The 17,280-nt window shown below is 39.2% G+C and overlaps 2 protein-coding genes across 2 annotated transcripts in view; one reads left to right on the top strand and one right to left on the bottom strand.

The window, feature by feature from the left end:
- Window positions 1-806: 806 nt before the first annotated feature.
- Window positions 807-8,053, bottom strand: AK6 (adenylate kinase 6). The gene is made up of 5 exons (XM_038401317.2): window positions 7,759-8,053; window positions 6,727-6,819; window positions 3,149-3,207; window positions 2,369-2,514; window positions 807-2,211 (listed from the first exon to the last, which is right to left on the bottom strand). The coding sequence occupies exons 1-5, from the start codon at window positions 7,784-7,786 to the stop codon at window positions 2,022-2,024; spliced, it is 516 nt and encodes a 171-aa protein (XP_038257245.1). The 5' UTR covers window positions 7,787-8,053; the 3' UTR covers window positions 807-2,021.
- An 11-nt stretch (window positions 8,054-8,064) lies between these two features.
- RAD17 (RAD17 checkpoint clamp loader component) overlaps window positions 8,065-17,280 on the top strand; it is a 35,886-nt gene continuing 26,670 nt past the window's right edge. Inside the window, 5 exon segments of the mRNA XM_038401313.2 lie at window positions 8,065-8,509; window positions 8,774-8,875; window positions 11,034-11,294; window positions 11,972-12,055; window positions 16,643-16,799. Coding sequence (XP_038257241.1) covers window positions 8,831-8,875; window positions 11,034-11,294; window positions 11,972-12,055; window positions 16,643-16,799 — 547 coding nt within the window. The 5' untranslated portion in view covers window positions 8,065-8,509; window positions 8,774-8,830.

Raw genomic sequence — 17,280 nt, 5'->3', positions numbered from 1 at the left:
ATGGATTTACATAAGGGCAATAAGATATTCTCCATCTTATTCTCTATCCCTTTTTTTAATGATTCCTAACAACCCATTTGCTTTTTTGACTGCCACTGCACGGACGTCTTCAGAGAACTATCCATGCTGACTCCAAGATCTTTCTCTTGATTAGTTGTAGCTACATTAGCCCCTATAATATTGTACGTATAGTTGGGGTTATTTTTTCCAGTATGCATTACTTTACATTTATCCACATTCATTTGCCATTTTGTTGCCCAATCACTTAGTTTTTTTGAAGTACTTCACAGTCTGCTTTGGTCTTAACTATCTTGAGCAGTTTAGTATCATCTGCAAACTTTGTCACCTCGCTGCTTACCCCTTTCTCCAGGTCATTTATGAATAAGTTGAACAGGATTGGTCCTAGGACTGACTGTTGAGGGAGAGGGGTAACTAGTGGTGTTCATTCTGAAAATTTACTATTTACTCCTACCCTTTATTCCCTGTCTTTTACCAGTTCTCAGTCCACTGAAAGGATCTTCCCTCTTATCCCATGACAACTTAATTAACATAAGAGCCTTTGGGGAGGGACCTTGTCAAAGGCTTTCTGGAAATCTAAGTACACTATGTCCACTGGATGCCCCTCGTCCACGTTTGTTGACCTCCTTAGAGAACTCTAATAGATTAGTAAGACATGATCTCCCTTTACAGAAACCATGTTGACTTTTGCCCAACAATGTCCGTACCAAGCCACTCTTTTCCTGAGAATATAGTTCTTGATGTTACATTCCACAAATCTGATACAAATAAAATAGACCAATTAACACTTTTTATATTAATGTACTTTAATTTTCATGTTTGGAAAAATATTTTACCAAAAATACTTAAAAAAAAAAAAAAACAAAAATGACAAAATTGCTTTATGGAAGTACACACAGAACTTGTTTGCATTATAGTCCTTCAAATCAATCTGAACAACATTTTTCCTCTTCCAGCAGGTGATAAGTTTAAACAACTCTGGCAGTTTCTTACACTGTAAGATTCTGTGTTCCTTATTCAAGCAACACTCCCATTGTGTTCAGTGGGAATGCAACTTGCAGGATCTGGCTCAGAGGGCTCACAACCCACCATGAACAAACAAGATAAACCCATCCAAATTAAACACTATCCTTTCACACAGATCCTTGTTAACAGAGTCCAATCAGATCATTTCCATGCACACAGGCCACTCAGTTACAGTGAAACTTATAATGAGCAAAGAGCCTGCTAGTATTGTAGTTGTAATAACAGCTGGATGCATAATGCAGTACAATTAATAAAGAGGAATTCTTGCAGGGACTGACATTTAACTGGCCATTATGACAGGTGACCACAGGCAGTCAAGCTCAGGTTTCACTGTAGTCATTACATCTGTCCTCAAACAGTAATTCACACTCCCCTTTCCACAAAATGATATACTGCTGCTTTTTTAAACTTTCCATTCACAAAAACTTTAAAATTCACCCAAAGTGAATAAAATAATCAACATAAAATGAGCAATGGTTTATATTCTGGAGAAATATTTGAGGATATACTCCTCTATGCTATGAAAAAGCTTCTGCTGTTTTAAAATATTTTAGCATTTGAAAACAGCTCACAAAAGTCATGCATTTCACATACCTACCATGAACATAAGCCTTCAAATATATACACACTCCATTGCAGCCTGGAGCTTTCTCTAATGTAAGAATAGCCTGTGTGCGCTCCTGACCTCCCTCTATAACCATTTTATAATATAAATCCCAGCTCCTCCCAGTACAAAATCCATCTTTCAGTGGTTGGGATTATTTTAATTTAACCATGTCAGATTCATCAGTATGATCCATCATTATTATAATTCCTCAATTTTTCCTCAGATTGAAAAGTTATCATTGTTCAATTATATTTCAGTGACTAAAAAAGGTTAAAATTTACCATTCCACAATTACAAATTTTGTTTATTGAACAGCCAGAATAACCTGAAAAAAAAAAAAAAGTCCAACATGTTCCTTTTTCCTCAGATTTCAGTTGTTGTCTTTCATCCACTGCTCAATCCACTGTATAATCTGATCTAAATTCCGCTCCAGGTCCTCTGGTGTGTTACTAGGCAACTGGTGTACAATTTCTTCCTTATAAGATGACATTGCCTCTTCATAAATAGTCTGAAAAATCTCACATTGAATGTTGTCCTGTAGTTTTTTCCCTTTGTACCCTCTAAACACAATATCAAAAAAACACTTAGATAAGCAAATATATATATAAAAAAAAGAGGACTTCATATCCTTATCTTATACAAAACCCGAATTTATACTCTTGAAAGGCTCCTGTGAATCCGCATGACAAGTCACCTTCATTTACTCCACTGATTTACCTGCTTTCAAGTCTGTCGTACAGAAATGAGTTTTCAGTGCGAAGTACAAATACTATATGAAACCAGCGTTCTGGGAAGAAGTCACAGCCATGATAATCAACAATAACTCCACCTTCATTCATTTTGTCTTCTAGTTCATCAATTACCTACAGAAGTCAGACAAAGGCACAAGAAAACTAGATGCAGCTTCTTTGTACAGTAAAAGCTTTGTTATCTGGCAACATTGGGAGAGTGAGGGGTGCCAGTAAGTAAAAAATTCTGGCTAACTAAGACGGAAGGAGTTTGGGTATGTGAGGGGGCTCAGGGTTGGGGCGTGGGGGAGGTTGGGGGGCTTGGGCTCTGGGAGGGAGTTTGGGTGCAGGAGAGGGCTCGGGGCAGGGGTGCTGGATCCAGGCCACGCTCACCTTGGGCGGCTCCTCACGAGCAGCAATGTGTCTCTGCTGCTCCTAAGCGGTTCTGCGTGCTGCCTTCCCCAGCAGGTCCCACCACTGCAACTCCCAGAGCCCATGCCCAGTACCCCCTCCCGCACTCCAAACCCTTTGTGGCTGTTGCTCTGCCTAGGAGCAGCAGGGATATGTCGCTGCTTCCGGGGAGCCAAGCAAAACCAGATAGGAAGCCTGCCAGCCCCACGCCAACTGGACTATAAACCAGACTTTCAATGAAGATCAGAAAAGCTGGTTTACAGAGATTTCCGGTTGGTAAAGTACCAGAAACACAGCTTTTACCGTAATTAACCCCACCCCCCACTTTCAATATGGTAGATTTTGAAGTTGGACTCACTCGGTCTTCATCCAAAATTGGGCATTCATATTCCTCATCAAAGCCTTCATATAATTCCCCTATAGAAAAAAAAAAAAAAAGAGTCCACGTTATTTTGTGAGATAATGGTAGTCATTTGACAACACATTTATGTTAATTTGACACTGACAGGCAATAGAAATTATGTTTATTTTTCAAATTCTTTAAAATCTATTGTATAGATTTGTTTCAATAAAACAAATGCCATGGATAAAAGCATTAGCTTGAACATTAAAGCCATGTGGATTGATTTAAATCAGCAAACAGGAAAACTGGATTTAAATAACTGATTTTAATCATATTTAGCATTTGAACTTTTTAGTTACTTTCCTTAGGAAAAAAATTGATTCTTCTTGGTTGGTACCAATTAACATACTGATTTACAACTAAAATGGCCTTTACACTAAATTTGTTGCTTCCTTTTGCTAACCAGGGGGGCACTACATCTATACAGATGTATTTAAGCAATTATATTGCTTAATTTACATTTATCCAAATTCTTGATTTTTACAGTTTTTATGATGTTAGAATATGGTTAATGATGCATTTCTTATTTACTAGATGATTAATTTTTTATTTGTGACTTATGTCAGGCTCTCTTTAGATTTTATGCATTTTTAATTGAATATTAAACAGAATTTTTATTAAATCAAGTACCTTAAGATACATAAGAAAAAGGTTTATCAAAACATGTTTTGCTCTTGAAACTAACTAATATATCAAACAAAGGAATTACTCTCTGCAGTTAGTGAATCAAACTGATTATTTCTGGACGCCTTGTCCTTCAAGATTTTAGAACTAGTAAATATCATCCTGTTGCAGCTAGTATTTGATTCATAGATTGGAAGAGGAAAACAAGTGCTCCTCCTTTTTCAACTTCCAGTTGGTTTCCTAACTTTGAATGAACTAGTTGAATAAACTGAAATGAAGAAAATATTTTCTCTGCACCTCAGAAGAGGCTATAGCTGTCAAAAGCTGGTTTAGCACTTCAGAGAATTCTGGTTCTAGATGCATAGGCATAGACTTCTATCAGTTCAGTGGTCTGGCATTTCTTTAAAACTGGTCTGCAAATATGTATTGCTTCATATTATTTCCAGTATTTAATTTAAATGACTAATAGATTATAATAAGTATAGACCTTTACATAGGTTGTCAATTTCAAATTTAAACAGTTTAATTTAAAATTTAAATTTAAATTTAATTTATTTTTTAAAAATCCTGTTTTAATTTAAATAAAAAATCCAATTAATTTTTAATATATCAATTTTTATCCACACTTTATTAAAACATCTTTCATACCACAAGCCTCTTAGCACTGAATTATGCCTCTACATGGCAAAGCTGCTGAGGGAAACGAGGACATGAGGTGCAATTGTGTAAGGGTGGGAAGTATAGTGAGCAGCTGGTCATGCTCAACCTTTAAAAAGGTGCAGTTAACACTTTCCCAAGTGTTTATCTGTCAGTTGTCTCAGGGTTTCCTCCTGCAACCCTCACTCCCTTAAGTAGTCCTCACTGATGCAAATAGTCCCACTGATTACAAAGGCCCCATCTTGCATCCGAATCTATACAAGCAGACCCCCATGGGTGGTGGGTATCATAGACTAAGGAGGCTGTGTCTCCTCAAACAGCCAGGTGTGGCCCTGCCCACATTCCGCTCCATGCCCTCCCTGCTTCCTCCCCCTGTGCAGTGGCCTCGGCTTGGGGTGGGTCCGTGCCACCTGGTGCTCCTGGGGCTGGGGGAGCTAGCCTGGGTGAAGGCCAGTGGCCACAGTGTGGGAGCTCTGGATTCCAGCAGTTGCAGAAGAGATGAGACCTTGTGTGTAAGGGGCGGGGGGCTAGCCTTCCTCAACTGGCCATTCACATGCCACCCATGCAGACCCGTATCTACATGGATCCACTTGAAGGAAAGGGTCCAGCGGGGCTGTTTGCATGAATGAGGATTGCAAGACAGAGCCCTGAGTTTGTAGAAAACTTTTTTTTTGAGAAATAGTTTATCACATAATTAGACTATAATGTAATGCCTATGCTCAAGGGAGCAGAGTTAAGGTTATGCACAAGACTCTGACCTTAGCATCTCCAGATCTGAGTGCCTTACTGTGCAACCTTACATTTTCTTATAATGTAGTTCTTCAGATGGAAGAAGTAAATACAGCACTGAGCACTAAATCACACTCTTGCTTTTATACTAGTGAGGAAGATAAATAAAAAGGAAGGGGAGGCTGCTGAAAAAGAAGTCATTTGCTAATATCCCTATTATCTTTGCCTGGCTTGTCAGCACTAAGGTAGGATTTTGTTCTAAAATGCCATTGTCAAGGTTCCTTCCCCACTCTGAACTCTTGGGTACAGATTTGGGGACCTGCATGAAAGACCCCCTAAGCTTATTCTTACCAGCTTAGGTTAAAACTTCCCCAAGGCACAGATTTCTTTCTTGCCTTGGGAATCAGCTTAGGTTAAAAACCTGGTACGCTGCCACCACCAAGCGATTTAAACAAAGAGCAGGGAAAGAGACCATTTGGAGACATCTTCCCCAAAAATATCCCACCTAAGCCCTACAACCCCTTTCCTGGGGAAGGCTTGATAATAATATCCTCACCAATTGGTACAGGTGAACACAGACCCAAACCCTTGGATCTTAAAAACAATGAAAAATCAATCAGGTTCTTAAAAGAAGAATTTTATTTAAAGAAAAGGTAAAAGAATCATCTCTATAAAATCAGAATGGTAAATACTTTACAGGGTAATCAGATTCAAAACATAGCGAATCCCTCTAGGCAAAACCTTAAGTTAGAAAAAGACACAAAAACAGGAATACACATTCCCTCCAGCACAGCAAATTTCACAAGCCAAAAAACCAAAAGAAAATCTAACGCATTTTCTAGCTAGATTACTTACTAACTTAACAGGAGTTGGAAGGCTTGCATCCTTGATCTGTTATCGGCAAAGGTATCACGCAGACTAACAAAACCCTTTGTCCCCCACTCCAGATTTGAAAGTATCTTGTCCCCTCATTGGTCATTTTGGGTCAGGTGCCAGCGAGGTTACCTTAGCTTCTTAACCCTTTACAGCTGAAAGGATTTTTCCTCTGGCCAGGAGGGATTTTATAGCACTGTATACAGAAAGGTGGTTACCCTTCCCTTTATATTTATGACAGCCATCAAGTCACATTTGGAGAGATTGAGGAAAGGAAGAAAACAGGGCAAAGTGTAAGAAAAAATGTGTATAATGGACATCAGTCTGAATTGTATTTTGTAAATGCACTCAGTGTGATGGATAGATACATGATCAATCTGGTGGCATCCTATTAGATGATTAATTTAACACAGAATACTTATTATTTTAACAGGATTTACATGAACATAAGTCTAGTATTTATCTCAAAAGAAATTATTACAAACTCTCCTAAGTGTATCACGCCCATCAACCCACCCAAAAAAATTTATAATTTTGATTAAGCAGCGATAATGTACATTTAATATTTACCTATTGTTTGCATGTCTGTCTTATACAAAGGAAATATATTCTAAGTACTCCAATGGAGTATACATTGTTATACAACCTACCATCTTTTGCCAGATCACCCACATTAACATATGTTGCCCCTACTCTTCCTGCAAGCTCTTTGCCCAGTGTCGTCTTCCCTACACCAGGAGTACCTATGAAACAAATTATATAAAGTGATACATTATTTAAATCAATGCCGTTCATATAATGTATTTGTATCATACCTAACGTAAGTACTTTAGCAAATAAATACATTATAGTACATCACAACCATAAACTCACTGATAAGCAAAAACACAATTATGTTAAAATGTTTAAAAAAATAAAGTTTAGATTTAAAGGAACCAACTCAGCTGTGCAGATCTTAAAGGCCACAAATGTCTCTTTAAATAGGTCAGCCAGAAAAGTGTACCCAAAAACCCCACAACAAAATAACTACCACTAAACCCCACCCCCACAGAACAACAGAGGAGAAGGGGGAGAAGAAAGTTTGGCAAGAAAATACAGATCTGAATGGCATCAACAAATAAAAGTGAAATCTGCGCTATACTATTCAATTTAAAACTGACCCCAAACTGACTCTGGTATCATCATATGGTCATAGTAAAGCAAAGTCCTAGCAACACTCTGCCAAAATCCTGAATTTGAAAGCCAGTTGTCAGACTACTTGTGCGAATGCATCACTGCCATTCTCGGCAAAGAACTGATGGGAAAAATTCCTCGATCGGACCGTGACGTATCAAAAGCTGATAATGGATCCAACAAAACTAATGAAACATGTAATGGGATCACTAGCCTTTGCAATCGTTAAGCCACTTAACCCAAAGCAGTTCCCTAGTTTCAGGACCGCTCCCAGATCCCCACGGGCAGGGACAAAGGAAACGAACATTTGCAGACTCGGCTGCAGCTTCTCTATGGATCTGGTATTGGTCGCTCAGGCCAGTAGCGAACCCCTCTTCGCTCAGCCACCATGTGCAACGTGAGGACCCGCGGCTCAGCCAGCCCGGGGCCGGAGCGGGGCGAGCCCGCGCTGCCCCGGGATCCCATATCGCTGCTCCGGCGACAGGGGCTCGGCTCTGACGGTTTCTTACCCGTGAGCAGGATGTTGGGCCGCCGCATGTCTGGCGTCTCGCCGGCTGCTAGGATGAAAGCAGCAGACTAGTCACCTAGGAGACACGTGAGCAGCTTCCCGGGGCCTTCCCCGGCCTCCTGGCTCGGCGCACCCTAAGGTCGTCAGCAGCTGCGCCACCACCGCTTGGTTTGTTTGTTTGGCTCCCTTTGGCAGGGGTGCGGGGCAGGCGCTGTGCGGGCAGCTAAGTGCCGCGGCGCCTGGGAGGTCCCTGCGGTAGTAGAAGGCTGGGTCGGTTTTCCCTGCGTCGCTCTTCTCCGCTAAGGAGAGGCCTCAGTGCCTCCCCCTCCCCCTCGCCGGAAGCGGGTGGTCCGGCGGCTGAAGCGCGCTGTGCCCAGGTGTTTGTGCGGCAGGGTCCCGCGGTCGCTGGTGCCGGGCCCCGGGAGGGGGAGCTCGATCTCCGCCCGAGCCCTGCGGCAGGACCGGACTACAGGGGGAGAGAAACAACTCTGTCAGCTCGCCCGCCCCAGCGCCCGCCTGGGACCGTGACAGCAGCGGGGAGGGGGCTCTGAGTTTACCGGGCCTGGGCCCCTCGCCTAGTGCAGGGGGGGGGGCCCTGATTAACCACGGGTGGGCCCGTGTACGCTACAGCGACAAGCGAGTTAGGGGAGCTGGTATCGACAGCCTGACTGTGCTCGGACACTGTTACAGTCAGGGCCAGGGAAAGCTTTACGCTGAGTGCTTCTGTAACCGGGTCACTGCCCTTGGGCAAGGTAGGGTATAACCCAGTTACAGGGATGCAACCCAGGCCCGCCCACACTACAGCTGGGTTGTAAACGCTCTGCCCCACCCCGTCTCCTTTGTAGAGCAGATAGGATGTATTTTTAACCTTGTATTTGCATATACATTTATTTAAATATCACTTAGAAATTCACATAGTTTCTAGACTAGTTAATCTTTAATGGCTATAAATAGTTTAGATTATTTTTCTCAAGAAAGAAAGGATTATTCTTAAGGTTTGTTCCACCACTTTTCAGTTTCAGGTCACTTTCTTTAACGTGGTCATACACTGCGGATGGGAATGATAAAGGTTGATGATGTCAAAAAATTCTTCTAGAAGAAAGATAGTGCCAACTAAAGTAGGTGATTGATAATTAAAAATATTTTTTAAAATAAATTGTTTTGATTATGTATGTAAATTGGAGTTTTAATCTTGCTACAGCACAAGCACATCTTGATACAAGTCTTTGTAATTAAATAAAAAGAACAGGAGTACTTGTGGCACCTTAGAGACTAACAAATTTATTTGAGCATAAGCTTTCGTGAGCTACCGATGAAGTGAGCTGTAGCTCACGAAAGCTTATGCTCAAATAAATTTGTTAGTCTCTAAGGTGCCACAAGTACTCCTTGTCTTTTTGCGAATACAAACTAACATGGCTGCTACTCTGAAACCTGTAATTAAATATAATTTTATGATATAGCAACAAGCCATTTCTACCCCTATATATTAATTAGAAACTTAAATGAAGGCAAAAAAGGAAAAAGATTATTTGCACTATATTCCTTGTTTTTATGCTGAGTGTAATTTCAGTGTTCTCTTGGAATGGTTTAATTTGTTTTTCATACTAAAAGACAGCTTGTGTTAAATCTGAGGTCAATTTAAGTACCGATTGCTTTGTATCATCTTTCTTATACCTGAATATTGCTTTGGCCATCATTGTGGCTTAAAGTGAGCCATTTAAAGGAAACCAATTTGAAAGCTAGCTTTAAAAAATACTACTACTGCTACTAATAATAATTAATTTTAAAGTACTGCAAGTGCTCCTTAATCTCTGTGCCAGTATTTGTTATCCAGTCACATTTTCCTATACAAAAAGGTTTTTTCCTCTCACTGATGCACAGTGAAAAAACCACATGAATCAAAGAGATTACTGACTATTAATTCACACAATGCTGTCAAGTGCACAAATTTATCTGGGGAAAAAAAATCAGTTCTGATAATCTTAGATGTTACTTGTGCGATTAAAAACTACTTGAAGCTTAAAATAAAGTCAAGTCTGATTTTCTTTTTCCGGTTGATGGTACCCCTTTCACTCAGTGGAACATTTTTAAGCCCTCTGCAAATATGCGTTGGTTTTGTAAAAAGTGTGCAGAGTACTGAGTATGCACAATCCCTCTTGCTGGGGAAAAAAAATGATTTAATAAATTCTTATTGGGTTCTTTCAGGCTGGGCTCTGTGTATTGTACAGCCATAGAACATGTGATGGATTCCACAGATTTGTTCTTTAGAATCTAAATTTTCATTTTAAAAAATTGTTCTAGCCCAGTGGTTGTGAAGATAACCTTGAAAATGTGGACAGAATGTAAACTGTGCAGTGTTGTCATTGAGTGTACATACAGTTGGAAAAAGAGCTCTGAGTTATGTAAACTTCCCCACCTGTGTCAATGGGCTATTCAATCTAAACCTAAAGATAAACATTTTAATATTAGCTTTGTTAGCTATTTCATTACTGATCATCACTGTAGGAGAAACTTTTGGTAAATGTGCTTGACCCACAATCCAAAATTAGTTTCCATATCTCTCCGTTTATCAAAGCCCAACTGTTTTCTACTTAGCTGCCAAAACCTTCTGTTTCCCCTGCCCTCACCCCCACCCACACACTCTTAAATTTGTGCATTGTAAATACAAAAATATGCAGCATATCAAACATTCAGAATATAGAGGCAATGTTAAATACATTGAATAATATAAAAATACTGAAGAGGCTATTGCATTCTTTGTTGTTTCATATTTAACTAATTCTAAACCTTGGCTTTTTACTTAATAAAGGAAGCTGCTCCAGAATTTCCCATGTGCTCCACAAGAGTGCTATGATACAATGTCCTTGCCACGGAATTTAGGTCAAGCTTCTTGTGGTGCATAAGAGGCTTTCACTGTAGAACTTAAGTTAGGGGTGAGCAAGCGAACATTTGTTTATAATTATCAGTACCTACTAAGGACTTCCAAGAGCTTCTTTTCAAATATTAAAGGGACAAGTTGAATGAGATAATATCTTTTGGAATAACTTCTGTTAGTGAAAGAGACAAGCATTCAAGCTCACTCTTCAAATATGGCATTTTATTATATTTTCATAAGGGAAAATGATTGGTTGTTACTGAAAATGTTCAAGATGTAAATTTATATATTTGATAGATAATGCCAAGTTATTCAGAGTCAACTGCAGCTGAATATAGAGCAAAAAAAAAAAAAGTGAAAAACTGTCTGACATTAACCTTCATAAATTTTTGTTTTGTCAGGTAACAGGTTGGGTGGCATCTTCATTTGATGATTTCTTCGGGAATACAAATACTTCATCTAGTACCCTTCTTGTGAAGTCATCTGGGGAGGCTAATCAGCATCAGAAGAGAAAAGATCATTCCTCTGTGCCAGAAAGTAGCAAGAATAAGGTTCTGGCCAGAATCAAGGGAAACTCATCTTCAATTTGTGATCACTCTAAACAAAATCAAAGCCAGTCTCAAAATGAACCATGGGTGGATAAATACAAACCAAGAACACAGGTATGAGAAGTATTCTAAGTGTTAGATGTGGTAAGGGACATAAAATCATTTTTGGGTAACTTATGAATTGTTCTATTTCTGCAAACTAGTCCTACCCAGAGTGCAGCTTCTAAATGTTAGATTGTCTTGCATCAGTGTAAAATCTGAATGATTAGTTTACTGTGCCAACTATCTGTAGAGAAGACCGTGAACAAACTCAGATTTTCACAGCTATTTATCCACAGAACTTGCATTTTTACTGATGCATTTCAAATATGTTTAGTGTGTGTATTAACTATTACTCTCAAAATGAGGAACCTTGTGGTATGAACTACTGTGGAGTAGTAAATTAACATTCTTATGCTTTTAAAATAATCCACCTCTGAAATGTCTTTGTTGGTATGTATGTAAATAATAAACAACTGTACTTCAGGGATTGTTTCAGGGCTCATCTTTGATTCTTGGCATTTGGAAAATTGGTGGGGAATCGGAGTTAAAGGAGGGGATTGGTGATCGGTTACTTTTAATTGCTGTGCTCAGGATGTATTTAAATTATGTTAAGGGTGGCTAGGTCATTCTCATATGTAAGCACTGTGTTTGGCATTTTTACAAACATAAGTACTATTCTTGAACTGTATCAGTAAAAGTCATAAATCAGAGCTTATATGTATTTCTTATATCCTCTCTCATCATTCTAGAATGAACTTGCTGTACATAAGAAGAAGATTGAAGAAGTTGAGAGCTGGTTAAAAGCTCAAATATTTCAAAGGCAGCCAAAGCAGGTAGTCCATAAATTTTCTTTTTTAAATTTATTTTATTTAATTAAGTTGTAAGAAGTTAAACTTGCAAGTAATCATACAAATAACACTACAGACCTTTTATAGTTATATAGACTCTACGTCACTGAAATAGAATGAATTATGTGGGATTCATGGGATTTATTTGAATAAACAGGATGTTTCTTAATGCACAGCTGAAGACAAATCCAAAATTGGCTTAATGGGGTTTGAAGTAAGAGAGAGCCTCTGTATTTTGTTTGGGAGACACTTTGTTTATACATTTTAAAGAAAAAATGGACCCATGTGACAGACCACTGCAATCTAAAGGAACTCATTGTGAGACGAGCATTACACCATAAACAATGACACACATTTGAAAATATAACTTCTATTTTAAACTGCTGTGTACAGATACTCAGAAATGCTTGTCTTGTAGAAAACTGGATATCTTGGGAGTTTAATATAATGCACAAGGTAGTTCGCATTCTATTTTAATATTGAAAGGACTGTTGACATTTTAATATCATATAAAATTATTCTAACAGTGTAGGCGAGAGCTTTATTTTTCAAACTTACTTATTCTTATATCCCTTCAGAATCTGTATCTGTAGGAGAAATAAGAACTGGATTCTATTTCTCCTTCAACAGAATTATTTACTAACTTCTGGTCAGTTTACACCTGTGCAATCCCATTAAAGGTAATGGGGTTGCACAGGTGTCATTGAAATCCTAATTTATTCTGCAGAACTTCTGTTGACGATATGTTAGTGTGCAGGAACTAAGCTTGAATTATATAATGGCAGATTGATTTTGTAGAACTGGTACTTGTAAAAAGATGGCTTTTCTTCATAAACTGAGAACACTGATGAAGAATCATTGAGACACAACATGTAACCCTGGATGATGTTTCTGATCATTTTTCAGAAAAGAACCAAACTATAAATGTTCTATCAATTCCTTAGAGGAAATCTCAAAATGAAATGTTTAATACTAAACTGGATGAAGTTCTAGACACAGATACAGCAGGGGAACAATTTGACATGGTCAAGGTCTCTAGAGAACCTGAAAAAGGCCCTATCCTGTTTTCCTTGTACACCCAACATCCCCATTGAAGCCAAAAGGGAGTTTTGGTAGTTCATGGAATGGAGGACTGGGCCTCTACTAGGTCATTTTCTATCTCATTTTTAAGATTTTTCTGTGAAGGCCCATTTTCATAGATTCATAGATACTAAGGTCAGAAGGGACCACTCTGATCATCTAGTCCGACCTCCTGCACAGCGCAGGCCACAGAATGTCACCCACCACTCCTATGAAAAACCTCACCCATGTCTGAGCTATTGAAGTCCTCAAATCATGGTTCAAAACTTCAAGGAGCAGAGAAGCCTCCCTCCAGTCAACCATGCCCCATGCTACAGAGGAAGGCGAAAAACCTCCAGGGCCTCTCCAATCTGCCCTGGAGGAAAATTCCTTCCCGACCCCAAATATGGCAATCAGCTAAACCCTGAGCATATGGGCAAGATTCACCAGCCAGATACCCAGGATAGAATTTTCTATAGTAACTCAGATCCCATCCATCTAATATCCCATCTCAGGGGATTTGGCCTATTTACCCTGAATATTTAAAGATCAGTTACTTACCAAAATCCCATTATCCCATCATACCATCTCCTCCATAAACTTATCGAGTAGAATCTTAAAACCAGATAGATCTTTTGCCCCCACTGCTTCCCTTGGAAGGTTATTCCAAAACTTCACTCCTCTGATGGTTAAAACCTTCGTCTGATTTCAAGTCTAAACTTCCTGGTGGCCAGTTTATACCCATTTGTTCTTGTGTCCACATTGGTGCTGAGCTTAATAATTCCTCTCCCTCTCCTATATTTATCCCTCTGATATATTTATAGAGAGCAATCATATCTCCCCTCAACCTTCTTTAGTTAGGCTAAACAAGCCAAGCTCCTTAAGTCTCCTTTCATAAGACAAGTTTTCCATTCCTCGGATCATCCTAGTAGCCCTTCTCTGTACCTGCTCCAGTTTGAATTCATCCTTTTTAAACATGGGAGACCAGAACTGCACACAGTATTCTAGGTGAGGTCTCACCAGTGCCTTGTATAACGGTACTAAAACCTCCTTATCCCTACTGGAAATGCCTCTCCTGATGCATCCCAAAACCACATTAGCTTTTTTCACAGCCATATCACATTGGCAGCTCATAGTCATCCTATGATCAACCAATACTCCAAGGTCCTTCTCCTCTTCCGTTACTTCTAATTGATGCGTCCCCAGCTTATAACTAAAATTCTTGTTATTAATCCCTAAATGCATAACCTTACACTTCTCACTATTAAATTTCATCCTCTTACTATTACTCCAGTTTACAAGGTCATCCAGATCCTCCTGTATAATATCCCGATCCTTCTCCGAATTGGCAATACCTCCCAGCTTTGTATCATCTGCAAACTTTATTAGCACACTCCCACTTTTTGTGCCAAGGTCAGTAACAAAAAGATTAAATAAATTTTAATTTTAATAAATTTAAAATTTTAAAGCAGGACTGGTGTGCAGCATCCTATTGTGGGGGTCTCAAATTGTATCTCTTATTAGCAAAATAGTATTGCAAACAATGGGTGTTATAATGTAGATCATTTTTATTTTTCAGAATTATTTCACATTTTATCTATGGTGACGTGCTACAAGGCATATGAACTTTCAGATTCCGTAACTGGGCCATTTTGCTCAGTGTTTTAAAATGGCAAGTCCACACCTCCTTTCTTACCATCACAATCCAGCGAAAAATACATAGACTATATTTATGATAAATTGTTCATTTCTCCTCTGTCCATTAATTATGTAGCGTGGTGAATATACAAAGTGTGAATCAGATCATTGAGAGATAATAGGCACATGCATACAAATACTTACTGATAGTCTTCACAAGGTGGAAACTGAGTGCCTGAGTCTCCAGTTCACTAGATTAGTGCTGTACCAATATATTATTAGAACATTAACTTGACAAAAATATTTTTAACACTGAAAATAGGACTATAAAACTTGTCATATCAGACCAGACCAATGGTTCAACTAGTCTGGTAATCTGCCTTTTCCAGTTATAAATACTTTAGATCAGTGGTCTCTAAAGTGGGGTGCGCGCACCCCAGGGGGTGCGCCAGAGGATCCCACGGGGTGCGCGGCAGGAGGCGTGCTGCCGGGTGGCACTCAGCCATATTTTTTTCTTCAGCGGCAGCTCGGCACGCTTGCGGCAGGTCTTTCCTCCTCCTTTCTTCGGTGGCATGCCTGCGGTAAGTCTTACCCTCTCCTTTCTTCGGCAGCACCGTGGGGGTGCGCGATCCAAAAACTTTGGAGACCACTGCTTTAGATGAAGGCAAAATAAAATCCCTTCTAAAGCACCTAGTCAACTTGTTACAGCAAAGTGTTAAAACTCAGTCTACTTTGAATTTATCTAAAATGTAAGGTATTGGAATTATTTATTAATATGGGAAATCACCAAACACCAATTTAACAATAAATTCCTTTATTAAATCCAAAGGCCAAATGTTACTTTATGCAGTTACTTTAAACATGCCTAAAAGCCTTAATAATAAAGCTCACTACATCTAAACAGTAACAAAACATTTATATGCATTTGATGAAGATATTTACAAATGGGCTAAACCCAGCGGTGTTTAGACCCATATTGGTTGGCTCCAATATGGGGAAGCAGGTATTAGCAATGAACTCTTTCCGAATTTACTTTTTATACTCTCTAACAAACGAGTGATGTCATTTCCAATTACTGACTTCAGTTAAAAATCACTTGGAGATGGTTCACCCTTATTTCCAGTATTAATCCGGATAAGATATACAATCTCCTTTTTTCCTCAAGGACTTTCCTCCCCATCTTCTGGGTGTGAAACCGTTTTTCTATTGCACCTGGGATTACGTGGGCTTTAACACTGGTGTGAGAGTTGGGTAAGGGCCGTGTTGGCTCATTTTAAGACGCATTCTCTTTCTGTGATTTAAAATCATCTGTAGTCACCCTTGGCGGTCAGAGGCCTTCTTTTTAGAAATTTCCCCTTAGCTCATTAGTTATTTGTTGAACCAGAGATGTCCTCCCTATTTTATTCCTTCTGGCTTTATCGCTTCTTTATTTTCAAGTCATTCCTTCTACTTGCTAGTCAGAGTCTTTCTTTACAATACACACATTTCCTTAACCAAACTTAAATTAACTTTAATTCTATACTTCGCCTACATAAGATAAAACAATTTAAAATTGGTGTGTTGGGTTGGGTTTTTTGTCATTCGTGTTAGAACCTTTACTCAGGTGGCCAGATCCACTTAGGCGCTGCATTGGGATCCTTTAGCATCCCTGGTGTACCCATGCGGAGTCCTTTTGACTTTGAGAGTGGATCTCAGTGTAGAATTGAGGCTTAAATATTGCATGCAGTGTGTATAAAACTAACATATTTTCCCATTTTAAAAATCAGGTTTTTAATAAAGCAGTGATACAATACTTCAAAAAGAACAGAAACTTTAACCCAGCATTTCTCCTCTGTCACATTTGAGTCTTGGCTTATAGTCCTCTTTTTGTTATAGGGTGGCTCTGTTTTAGTGTTAACTGGACCCCCCGGTTGTGGAAAGTCTGTAACTATACAAATATTAGCTAAGGAACTTCATGTTCAGGTGCAAGAATGGACCAATCCAATATCTCTAGACTTTAGGAAAGAAGACTTCAAGGATGCTTTTAACTATGGTAATTTCCCCCCAGTTATTTTTATAGTTTCTTAACTGTAAAAATTTTTAACACCTCAAAACCATTAAATAAGGAATAACTTTAAATTTCTTTCTGAGAGATTTGATGCTAAAAATGTGCTTGGCAAAAAGATTGTTTTTTGTATTTGTTTCTTGTGCAACGTCAAATTAAGGCCAAAATGCAACATTCTGTTTTTTAGTTTTTGTTTGAAATGTGAATTTTTTTTAAAAAGGTCTGTTCAGCTGGTGGGAGAAATTCACTTCAGTATGGAGGGCCTGTATAATGTCCTCAGCAGCATGTAAGCCCTCAAAGTGAGGGCATGGCTACACTTGCAAATGTAGAGTGCTTTGAGTTAAACTAGCCTTTGTAGAGCACAGTAAGGAAAGTGCTGCAGTCTGTCCACACTGACAGCTACAAGCGCACTGGCGTGGCCACATTAGCAGCTCTTGCAGTGGCCGCAGAGAGTGGTAGCTATCCCAGC

Source organism: Dermochelys coriacea, chromosome 5, assembly GCF_009764565.3.
Source record: "Dermochelys coriacea isolate rDerCor1 chromosome 5, rDerCor1.pri.v4, whole genome shotgun sequence".
Lineage (NCBI taxonomy): Eukaryota > Metazoa > Chordata > Testudines > Dermochelyidae > Dermochelys > Dermochelys coriacea.
This window is presented reverse-complemented; position numbering and strand designations above follow the sequence as displayed.

Excerpts from the sequence above, each read along its gene's own strand:
- AK6 (XM_038401317.2), bottom strand. The coding sequence starts at position 7,786 with ATGCGGCGGCCCAACATCCTGCTCACGG. Across the intron at positions 3,208-6,726 it reads GGGTGATCTGGCAAAAGATG|GGGAATTATATGAAGGCTTT; the intron begins GTAGGTTGTATA and ends TTTTTTCTATAG. Across the intron at positions 2,212-2,368 it reads TACGACAGACTTGAAAGCAG|AGGGTACAAAGGGAAAAAAC; the intron begins GTAAATCAGTGG and ends TATTGTGTTTAG.